Consider the following 12,406-nt stretch of genomic DNA (forward strand, 5'->3'; position numbering starts at 1 on the left):
GATCTGCAGCAAGATTGATGCAAGACCCTATTAGTCCCTCGTTTACAAACATGCCACAGTCCTTAGACCTTGCTGAAAGTCATATTTGGTACGCAGAACCATTGTCATACATCATGGTGTATGAGAAAAAAGATCCAGACGGGCATCACAAGGCTGCACTCACAGAAGAGGTGTCTTGTTATTCTCACAGGACGACAAGGAAATCATGAGGAGTCATTGAATTAGGAAGCCCACAATGAGATGTTTACAGCTGAGTACTTTCTAAGTAAACAAGCAAGAATCTGATTATTGCTATTCTGTTATGTGATATACGAGAATATAATAACTCATGTTTGTAAGGTAGGAAGCCAGGATAAATCTTCAGACCTGGTCCACATTAAAGAATGTAATATTCTTCCAGTGCCAGAAAGTTATTTTAATGACCAAAGGTGAGATTTCCAGAAGAGCCTAGGTGATTTGGGGCCCAGATCCCATTGCAACTGAGTGGGATTAATATCTCATTCCCAGAAGTACAATTTTGAAAACCCGATCCCTGTTTCATTGTCAGTGGAAATACCAGACCCAGCGGAGGTTTTGCAGAGTATTTCCTGATTGGAAAAGAGAAAATTGTAAGCCTTGACAGAGTGGCCTTGCTGGCTTTTGTGTAGAGCCACGGAGTTAAATTTACTCCAGAGTTAAATCTGCTGGAATGATTGCTGCTTCATCTGTGCAAACACTTAGGTTACTGGATCTAATAAACATTTCTTCGCTCTGGTGTGCTATAAAGTAAGTGGGTTCAGATGCAGGCTGAATAAGAGCTATGGAGGAAAGCCATTGCTTTTGGACTAAATGGAGTTTGCTTGTGTCTTCTCAAATCAGCATCTCCTTGGAGATTAACACCCTCACTATTTGGCTTTTGGGTTTTGTTTTGGGGAGGTGGGGTTTGAGTGAAGTGTTCTGTTGCAGAGAGGAAAGCAAATGTATTGTGGGTTGCAGATAACTGCAGCAGGGTATGTAACTAGACCCATGAAAAATGTCCAGCTTGGCATAATTTCAGTCTCCTGGGCTAGAGTTCATGAGGTTACGGCAACAAACTGCCACCCATAACTGTGCAACTGTTACGTTACCTTTGTAAATCACAAGGTATTGCTTTGACTGAGACTGAAAAAACCTGTAAAGATATCTGTGTCTACATGTATTTAGCTCAGTGCTGCTCTGAATGATAAAATCTGCCTGATCCTATCTCCTGCATAAGTGAACAACTCCAAGCAGGTGAGATCACACTTCCTTTGTGATACGCAGCGGTACATAAGTGAGCTCACTGCCAAGTAATATCCAATATAAAATATCTCAGTGTCATTCCAGCTAAGTCTTTATTTATTATTGCATTGTATGATACAGTTACTGTCAAGTTTTCAATCTGCTAATAATGCATCGAACTGAGCTGCTAACACCTCATTCTTTCTTCTATTCCCTGCTTTCCTGTCTTCTGTCAGAAATAAAGATTTCAGACATAGGTAAGCCAACCAGTGGAGAATTCTTATGCCGCTCCCTGTCTTGTTGCATGTTGTTACACAGTGAGCCACAAGTGCCATTTCCAGATGATTCAATAGAAAATGAAGCTGGCGTGATTAAAACTGGCGTAGGCAATCAGTCATCGGAACTGGGAGCCATTAATCACAGAGCAGAGTTGCACAGAATTTCTGCATGAGCTGTTATAGCTGTAGACAGGGGAAGTGTAGACATAAGAAGCAGGGCAACAAGGAGGAGGGCGGAAGGAAAAATGAGTGGAAATTAACCAAGAAAGCATCAGGATACAGGTCACTGCAATAGCTATGATGGAAGAATAAATCTCCTATGGTGAAATGCCTCAGTTTTGAGTTTTGGGGGGTGTGACAGGCATAACGAAGGGCCAGATGTGCCCCAGCATCACCCACCTAGGGAAGTAAGTTTTTGTAATTCTCTGTCACTCTGAGCTCTTCATGGAGAGCCTTCACACTACGTGAAAGTGTCTCAGTCTCAGATAGGAGGTAGTGCAACTCAGAACCTTAGCCAGGAAATGCAATAAAAAAGAGAAAGAGTAATGACAAGAAAACAAGATGAAAGAGAGACTCCTAAATTGGAGCTTTGTCACTAAGAATATTTGTCATTTGGGTTCACTGGAGTTTCAGTGGATTTGATCCAATCAGTTGCATTTACGATGATGTCAACCTCCTGTCACTGTCCGTGTTTGCAAGTACTTCTCTGGCTCTGACAAGTTTCCCATCCTTCTCCCCGGTTGCTTTCTAAATTAGAAGCTTAGACTGTGGAGTTGGGATTTTTTTTTTCTGTTTGGTTTTCTTTTTGCATTTGGGATTGGGGATTTTTCTTGCTACATGCTTTTTATTTACTGTTTCTTTGACTTCATAGAGGCTATGCAAAGCCACAAATATTCATTTTATCTGCATGCCTGGAAATGCAAGGGAGTAGAAACTGTTTTTTTGCCTTGTTGCCTGAACATTAATGAAGGGCTGAGCTTCCAGAGTATAATGGACTGGCCCAAAGCATCTATTAGCAGGGCTGGGAGGTTGGTACACAAGACCTCTGCACTGACTGTCTTCATCAGGCTGAGTTCCATCCCCCCAGCTCCACTTTCATGTCATTTGAAGGCAATAGAAAAGCTCATTTCTCTGTGAAGCAGCCAGGTTGTATCCTTAATGCCCTAGAAATATACGGCCACTAAAGTGCACCTGCTTTGACAGTGAAGGGCAGCAGCTAAATACCGGTTACAAGAAGAGCTTTTATATATGAAGGTAATAACTGAGTGAAGATATATGGACTGGCCACAAATGCTGCAGATGCCACCAGAGCCTTACAAAGTTGGCAGAGCTTCAGCCTTTAGGCAATTCCTAAAAACTAAGAAATGAAATGAAAGAAAGCCAAGACCCGCCTGCTTCAGTGCAGTCCAAAGGGGACCAGTGAGAGAGGAGAAGGAGGTGAGGAGCTCTAGATCAAATATTCTCATCTGTGACTACAGTGAGGGAGACATCCATGTGAGTTAGCAACTGTTCTCTGTCATTTGCCATAATACTTCTTGTTAGGAAGCCTCTTCATTCCTGAGCCACGGGGAAATGAGTGGGTGTAGACTTAGCTAAAGCTAAGCTTTGAGCTCCAGAAGGTCCTAATCTTGACACCATTGACAGGCAACAGTTGCAAAGGGTGAGATCCACAGGACTGAATCTCGGTGGTTTGGAAAAGCTGCAATCCATATGCAAAAGCTTCCTCACTTCAGGGGAAAGGATTCCTCCTGACTTCGTAGTCGGCGGTGAGCTTGATCTCCAGACGTTCTGGAGCTACCAACTAAGAGGCTTGGCTCTACAGCACAGTGTAGGTAGCCAGGGTCTAACTCTGCAACAGCCAAAATGGGTGTGTGTCAACATGGGGGATGTTAGCTAAGCCAAAAAGCATCACCAAATTGTGATGCCTCCCAAGTTTACACCCATCTGTCATTCAGCAATAGATTAATAGGAACTTACTCCAGTATGTCTGTGTATGGACCTGTCTTGATGGGCCTGTAAAAGCTAATGACTTTCCAAGCGTGGCAATAATAATTTGCAGTTAATTATCATTATCTTTTCTCTGCAGGAACATGGAGGGCAGTGAGGCATTTCTGTCTTGCAAATATGCAAAAAGTGGCCACACTTAAATATATTCTTCCTTTCTTGTTTCCATTCACACCTTATGGAGACAAACCTACAATTAGTGGCAAAGAGAGGTATCGTAGAAAACTGCCCTAGGATCTGATCAAAAGTCCTTTGCAGGCCCTGAGTTGGCTTATGGCATTGCTATGAAGTTTTATTATCCTGCCTGTGACATTAGAAGAGCTTTGGGCATCACACACAAACTGAAAACACTAAAAGGCCAAGTGTAAATTCAGCTGACTGCACTGTGTGGCCTCCTTATATATTAATCTATTGAATGTCACCCAGGGAAAAAAAAGACCAGTACCTCACACAAGCTCTAATAAAATCCTGTGTTTGTGAGCTGCAGGGTGCTTAGCATGGAGCCATGGAAACACAGCCCCGATGAACAAAATATGCTTTGCTGCAGGAATTTGGTAGTTCTTTAGTCACCAGCAAATGCATGTGGCCAGCAAGGCTCAGAGGGGAAGAGGACAGCTAGCACAGAAAGTTTTACAGAGGTGGTTTCATGTCCTGAAACAGAGACATCAAATCCAAAGAAGCCCCAGGGGTTTATTCAGATAAGCTGGTATGGGTAACTAACTTTGGTGTTGTGACTGCTCCTGTCTGTTGGCCACAGCGAGAGCCAGAGCCATACTGTTACTATTAATAGAAGTTGTCCTTTAGAGGAGGTGGTAGATGCCCTTGTGTTTGGGAAACTAAGATGCAGTTCATCTTGTAAGATAAAAGTTGAAAATAAGTCAGATGAACCATACCTAAAAAGTTGTGATTTCTCTCCATTGACTACAAATGGAGTTAAGAGCCAGTTCAGATGTAAGCATCCACCTTGTAGATATCTAAAGCTCAGTGAGATGAATCCCCTGGCATTGAACAGAAGCCAATACAAAGGTGCAGTCTGCTGTGCTGACGTATTGTAGGTAACCTGCTGAAACCAGGGACCATCTTCCTTTTCTCATCTTTTTTCCTTAGAGACTGTCTTTCCACTCTGGAGCAAGAGCTTTCTTCCTCAGACTCCTTCAAAACATGGACTCTGGGGCTAAGGGGATAATATCAACCTTTAAAGCCTGTGCATCTATTATAGCACTACAGAAGTATTCCATGACTGCCACGTGTCTGCCTGTTCACCCAACTTTTTATCACTTTCCTTCCTCATGCCTGTGTGTAAGGAATCGTGTAAAGCATAAGCACTTTAAAAAGCAGTTTTAATCTCCTAACATATCTGCAGAGCTCCCCAAATGATGCTGGTGCTATCCTGTTCAAATACTGAGCATGACAGAAGGAAGAGGACAAGGCAGATGTATGGGAGAGCCTATATGCAGCCCCAAACAACTGGGATCATAGAATCATATGCTTTCCCAACACATCACTGTATCACAAGTGTACAAGGAAGCCACATCACCTTCATTTCACTTTGGTCTGCAGACCTTCTTCTTATGAAATTGTCCTCATTTATAGTGACTACACCAGCATGCCCACTAACACCCACTAAAGTGTCTGTTCTTGGCTAGGGACCAGACCACCCCGTCCCTGCAACTTTGGTTTGTTGCTTCAGGGAATTAAAATATCAGTGCAGTGCTCGGGGTTTCTTCTAAAAAAAACTTTACTTGCAAAAGGAACGCTCTGAATGGGAAATCAGCTCTTCACCCACAGCCTTTTTCTAGTGGTGGCAGTGTCAATATGGGGGATAAATATTCTAAGACTGCAAATACTGTAACTGATTAAGTCTTCTGAATAGTGAAAAGTTCTGTCTTTTGTTTTGGTCTGTTATCTAACTGAGCAATGAGAGAGGATGAAAGAAAAAAAAAATCTTCTCTGCTTTGCCCCAGGCAGATTTATTTCACTTGTCGTTCAGTTCAGTCCAATTTTCCTCTTGGATTTGCCTATTGATTGTGGCTTTAAACAAAAAGCAAAGCCTCAGTGTTCCTGGCTCCAGTGCTTATGCTTTATCACAGATGAAGGGAAGCATTGAGAACTTCTACAGTACTAACGTACGTTGGTTCAGCATCTCTCATCCTGAAGGATCTCAAAGTGTTAAACAAAAACTCCAGTGTATAACGCCATGCAATTCGTGCAAGGGCAGAGCATGTCACCTTCCCACTACAGAGGTGAAAACTGTTGGCAGAGGCCAGGGGGGTAAATTCCATCTTGATAATTTTTAACAGTTTGTATTTTACCTTCCCTGCTCCAAAGCATCCCAGGTTAAATACCCCATTGCCTAAGCCATTCCAGGGGCCCTTCCACCCACAAAAGCCCTATGCATGGAGTGGTGTGTAGGATACCATGATAAGCCATGCTTAAGAAGTCTAGCTGATAAAAATGAACCAGCACTTCCTATCGCTCACACAGAGCCATGCAGCAGAACAGCTGTAATTTGCATTCAGGCTGCCCACACCATTAATAACATTAGATCTGGAAAAGTAATCTGTGTCTTAAGAGAGTTTCACTATCAGCTCACCAGATGAAAGCCAGAATAGGTTTTAAGTCACCCAAGATTATTATCATACCATGGGTAGATTATTCAGCATAAGTTTCTACCTCTGCTTCTTCCAAAGTACATTTGGTAGTAAAGGTGTGTGTGCCTCTGTGGCATCCAGCTATGCAGAGGATTAAAAGTTTAACCAGATGGAGCTAATTCTTTAACGATTGTGAACTTTGAACCCACCCTTACTTTTTTTGCGGCATCTATATTCAGGACCTCATTAATAAAACTAAATTTAGGTTACCAGCAGCTACTCAAAGTATTACCTTAATATGACAGATTTTACGTAGTAAATTTAGGTGGGAAGTACCATTCAGCTTTTCTGCTGGATGAATGTTTTACTTTTAGCTGGTTCTCTGATCTGTGGTTAAAAGTAACCAGCATTTGTTTCAGTGTCCATTCTACACAGGAGCTGGGGTTAGAAAATAGTTTTAAGATCTCTCTCTTCCACTGAAGGTTATAATCAATAATAAAATCCACCAGAGTGAGGCTATGAAATCCAAAAATAAATTACAATGATAGTGCTGGGAGAGGCGAGCAGGAACCTCCAGTTCTGGTACCATTTTTCTCCAACTTTGGGGAAGTTATTTGCCTTTGCCCATCTGCAAATGGCCTTCTGTAAGGCTCAGCGAAAGCTCTCTGTGTTTTCCAGGCAAAGATGCTGAAGAATTGCAAAGTACTCCTAAATGTAAAAATGTACTCCTCTTGTCCACCTCCCATGCAAAATAGAGATTACCAACAGCTCAAAAGCTGACTGACATTCAGCTGGGCTTTGTTAGGACAGCCAGCAGAAAATACAAGGCCCTGATCAAAATGGATGATGGATTCCCATAGGGAACTTTTTCCACCAGGGTTGAAGCTACTTGCTTAGTGTGAGTGACATGCAGGTAAATGAAATAATACCCTACCAGCCTGCTGTCATTGGAAAGGAATACAGATGGAGACTCAACTGTCAGGCTGGAGCTGGCTTGAAGGTCAGAGCATTTTATTTAGCAAGAATCAGTGTCATTTGTGGAGATGAAATCTGTTCAGACTTTAATAGGATAAATCACAAGGGATATTCCAGAATAAATCAGAAAGGCTTTTTTTTCCCAAAAAAGTATTAAGTAATTTAAATGAAGAACCAACTTACAGCTTTTTCATGCAGAGAATAATTCAGTAGTTTTTAGGTGTCTGAAGAGGGGTTAATTTTCCTAACATAAAGGTTGAAAGAGGGAGGAAATTTCTTATTATGAGGGATGGAGTCAACTGTGATCGACACTCAGGTTTCTAACCAGCTTCTCCTGGAACAATTCCACATTAAGTGCAAAATTGTGAACTATGACCTATACGTTTATTATGAATTCTTGGGACCTGATGAGTTTGGGCAGCTTGAAGGTGTTCTGGAGACAAGTAGAGACGTTTTCCTACTTGTTCTAATTACTACTTAGCCTTTCTTAGAAGGAAGGAGACCTGTGTTCAGACAGCAGGTGTTACAAGTTCAATCTGTTGGTTTCAGGCTTAGAAAAGATGCAGCTCAATACACACTAGTAGCAAATACTTAATTTTAATAAAATAAGTTAATAAGTTTAATGTCTATATTAAACTATAGATAGAATCCTTGAAAGACATTTTTTTAATTGTGTCTAAACTCATCTGGTTGTTTTTTCTGACCAGTCCCATCGAATACTTTCCATAAAGTGGGTGCTAGTTTATCCATTTCTTCAGTCTTGGGCTTATTTAATGTTGTAGTCATGGAGGTAAAAACATTATCTTTTTGTCTACTCACCTTGTTTTCACAGCCACCCTTTCTTGTTTTTGAGGAAGCAGTGAATGAACAGGGTTTAACAGGGGACTGATGCTCAGGTTCCTCAGCCCTCCTCCTAGTTCATGTTTTACTTAGGGAAAATGTGACACTACAAGGACTATTTTGTTTCTCTCTCCATCGAGGACCAGCTGAATTCAGTGGCAGGACTTCCCCTAATCTCCACAAGGGTAGGACAGGACTCTAGGGTCTTTGCTGGAGTCAGCAAGAGCACCAGATAAGCCTTGATGCAGTGATTTTCAAGAGTATTATATCTTCAAGTGCTTTATATTTGGGATTCTGCTTTTGGGTTTCTGTCCTGGGGTCTTTCTTGGGAGGCCAGATTTTATGTTATTTTTTTGCTTTATTTTCTGCACCCAGTGGTACTGTGCTTTCCCTTCACTTTCTGGCACTGCACTTAACACCAGTTTCAGGACTATGTCTATATTAAGTAAATTAAGCAATCCCAGGCATTGGAACTCAACCTACAGTAGTTCCTGGCATGATTTTGGCTCGGGCCAGCAAGCCCTTTCCTTTGGTAGCTGCCCTCCAGGCCAGAGAGCACCCCAGGCACAGCGATTGGTAACAGATATGGCTCAGGAACCCGTGCTGTAACATACTGTGTACTAACGTTGTCAGACACGGCACTGCTTCACTCTCCCAGTCTGTCTGCCCTGTGCATTTTTATTCTCTAAAGTGCTTGCATTGCCTGTTGACTTTAGGAAACAAATCATCCAAAAAATAATAACATCATACCCTTGTTTTTCAGCCACAGCCCAGCTCATAAGTATTACTTGACCACAGATCCAATCACCGGCTCCATCTACCTCTCCGACACCAACAGCCGACGTATCTATAAAATCAAGTCAACCACGTCAGTGAAAGACATTGTGAAGAATTCAGAGGTCTTGGCTGGAACTGGGGATCAGTGCCTCCCGTTTGATGATACCCGCTGCGGAGATGGAGGCAAAGGCACTGATGCTACCCTCACAAATCCCAGGGGTGAGACTGATTCTTCTCCACGGGCTTTTTTAAAGGGGTCTTTTTGAAAGGGGCTTGTTTAGTCATGCTGGAGACTGCTCTCCTCTCCAATTCAGAAAATGCCCTCTAATTTTGCAGGCCTTCCCAAATCAACCCACAAACACATCCTAAGGGATTGCCTTTGAAACTGACTAGGTATGTCTCACCCTCAGCCAGTCCTGAGGTGAGTTTCTTCTTATCGAGGTGGTTGGAAGGAGTGGCAAATCAGAGGGGTGTACTGATGGGCACGTGTCCAAAGGGCAATAGAATAAAACCACTCATCAATTTTATACCCGCTTAGCCACTACTGCTTACCAAAGAAAAGTGTTTGGTCCTTCCCAGTCTGGACTGGATTCACTTACATTCAGTTCACTGAGGCTTTCTTGGCATTAAACAAATAAAAAGCTCTATAAGCATTGCTATCTATATAAAATAGCAATAAAACCAGCATACAGCTCAGGGATACGTAAATTAAGGTTTATACATTGACATTATATATCATGGCATCCAGTTTAAATGCTACATGGGAGTGGATATTAATTTCGATATGGGAACGATCTAGTTCACTGTGACTTCAACCGGCTCCTGATTAGCTCACTTAAATGTGGTAAAAGCACAGTCAAATCAGAATAAAAGCATCACACGGTCTTCATGACTGTGAACTAAACTGTTCAAAACAGGTTTAGCCAAACATATGCAGTCCTGTGTGCAGCCAAGACTTCAGTCTGGCAGTCTCAAGGTAACAAGCTCTGCATATGGAGGATGTCGCTCCTCCCAGCTGTCCACAGCTCCTCGGAAAAAAAAACCAAACACGGAGGGTTATAGAGATGAGGTGGAAGATACTGTTGGCATACACACCTTCTGTAGTGTTTGTGAAGAGGGGAAAGAAGGGTGCCCATGCAGGAATGCTTTTAGAAATGTGGCATTTTCGCCTGTTGTATGTCTCCTTGTCCAGTTGTTAGCATTGTGAGGAGTTATTTGTATGTGCTTGGCTTTGGCATCAAGGTGCTGCAGGTTTCCTTTTTCCTTCCGTCTGGGAGTGGTAGCTCCCTCCTTCCTCACGACGGCAATTTCCAAGCCTATCCCAACTTCTTTGTAGAGCAACCTCTCAGCAAAACCTGGGGATCCATTTACAAGTTATTTCACAAAAAGCAGGCAAGATGAAGACAGCTGAGTTGTTGTTTCTCTTCGTGGGTAGACTTCTCAGGAACTTATTTTTCTTGACATAGAGATGACATTATTGTTACTGAATTCAAGAAACCCAATCTGATTCAGTGACCTTTTATGTCAGCTCTAGTTGTGATTTTTTTTTTGTTGCATGTTAGCTAGTTGTTTCCTGGCAGGATGCAGAAAAATATACCTTGGGAGACTTGATGTTTGCCAAAAAGCACTGAAAGCCAAACTGCTACCCTCATAATATTCGAAGGGCTCAGCATGGCTTTCAAGCACTCCAGACTCCCGTGAAGTGACCATTATATTGGGATAAAGTATTGCCAGAGGCCCAGATATAGAAAGGGATTAGCTACTTGTGATCAGGTTGCAGGGTAGGAATTGTCTCACTGAAATGAGAGGGCTGAGTGGAAAGAAAATTAAGTGACTTGGGCAGAGAGATTCAGACAGTCCAGCAGATAGTTCATGAGATCAGGGAATCCAGAAATCTGTAATCCAGATTTCTAGACCACTTTGATGTTCAACCAGTGCAAAAAAAAAAAAAAAAACACCACAACTTTTGTTGGACCTCTGTTCTCCCTTGTACAAGATAAGAGGAATATTATTCATTTCCCTACATGAGTGGATGTTGCAAGGTTTAGACGAATTATGTTTCTGCTTTGCTATGGGAAACAGAGCTCTGGAGTTCAAAGCTTTCAGCACTTAAATCCTTCTTGTTGGCAATTCAAGCTCTCAGGAGGCTGTTCTTCCACCTCAGTTGTATAACGGCAAAATGCATGCATCCATAGAATCATAGAATCATAGAATGGGTTGGGTTGGAAGCGACCTTAAAGATCATCCAGTTCCAACCCCCCTGCCACGAGCAGGGAAAGCTTTCCTCTAGATCAGGTTGCTCAAAGCCTCATCCAACCTGACCTTAAACACTGCCAGGGAGGGGGCAGCCACAGCTTCTCTGGGCAACCTGTTCCAGTGTCTCACTACCCTCACAGTAAAGAATTTCTTCCTAATATCTAGCATAAATCTACCCTCTCTCAGTTTGAAACCGTTCCCCCTCGTCTTGTCACTACTTGTCCTTGTAAAAAGCCCCTCTCCTGCTTTCCTGTAGGCCCCCTTCAGATACTGGAAGGCTGCTATGAGGTCTCCCTGGAGCCTTCTCTTCTCCAGGCTAAACAGCCCCAACTCTCTCAGCCTGTCTCCATAGCAGAGGTGCTCCAGCCCTGATCATCTTGTGGCCCTCCTCTGGACTCGCTCCAACAGCTCCATGTCCTTCTTGTGTTGGGGGCCCCAGAGCTGGACACAGCACTGCAGGTGGGGTCTCACGAGAGCAGAATAAAGGGGCAGAATAACCTCTCTCGACCTGCTGACCACGCTGCTTTTGATGCAGCCCAGGATACGGTTGGCTTTCTGGGCTGCAAGCCCACATTGCCGGCTCATGTTGAGGTTCTCGTCAACCATCATCCCCAAGTCCTTCTCCTCAGGGCTGCTCTCAATCCATTCTCCGCCTAGCCTGGATTTGTGCTTGGGATTGCCCCGACCCACATGCAGGACCTTGCACATGGCCTTGTTGAACTTCATGTGGTTTGCACAGGCCCAGCTCTCCAGCCTGTCCATCTCCCTCTGGATGGCATCCCTTCCCTCCAGCGTGTCGACCACACTGCACAGCTTCGTGTCGTCGGCAAACTTGCTGAAGGCGCACGCAATCCCACTGTCCACGTCGCCAACAAAGATGTTAAACTTTCATTCCTCACAGCTCTGAAATTTCACAAAATAGAAGTAAATTGAGGGTGAAAGAGGGAATGACACGAAGCAAAATGGCAACAAGAAAATAATAATCCAGAAAGCCCACATTGCCAATGGAAATTTTGTAAACAGTGTTCCCCGATCTGGTTCTAGCCTGAATTTGCAAAGTCTGCTGAGACAATAGCTTTGGCAGGCGTGACTCACTTCCCATTCACCTCAATAAATGATTAACAGTGAAAACTCACACTGACAATGTAATGTCAGCATTGTTTATACCTTCACGGCGGTTCATCCTAGCAGAAAAATCCAGCAAATGCCTTTCTTTGTGTGGTTGTATTTCATAATAGTTCACAATAGAAGTGATTTATTGTACAAGTAACCAGTAGTCCTCAGGTTACCCTCTGCTTCCCTGTCTCGGCAGGGGAATAAACACTCATAAGTGAATGGTCAGAGGAAATCAGAAAACGTTTCTGTAGCTATAGAGATATCAGCTGGCCAGAGAAGGACTTGGAAAGTTGAGTTCTTCAAGAATCACCACTCTTCATGGGACTCTAC

At 43.1% G+C, this 12,406-nt stretch overlaps 1 protein-coding gene across 3 annotated transcripts in view; it reads left to right on the plus strand.

The window, feature by feature from the left end:
- TENM4 (teneurin transmembrane protein 4) overlaps positions 1–12,406 on the plus strand; it is a 359,290-nt gene that overhangs the window by 295,605 nt on the left and 51,279 nt on the right. For all 3 annotated transcript variants that reach the window (XM_068395558.1, XM_068395560.1, XM_068395561.1), the window contains 2 exons: positions 1,476–1,496; positions 8,691–8,923. In XM_068395558.1, coding sequence (XP_068251659.1) covers positions 1,476–1,496; positions 8,691–8,923 — 254 coding nt within the window. The remainder of the gene's footprint in view (positions 1–1,475; positions 1,497–8,690; positions 8,924–12,406) is intronic.

The sequence above is a fragment of the Nyctibius grandis genome, chromosome 2, assembly GCF_013368605.1.
Source record: "Nyctibius grandis isolate bNycGra1 chromosome 2, bNycGra1.pri, whole genome shotgun sequence".
In the NCBI taxonomy this organism is placed as follows: Eukaryota; Metazoa; Chordata; class Aves; order Nyctibiiformes; family Nyctibiidae; genus Nyctibius; species Nyctibius grandis.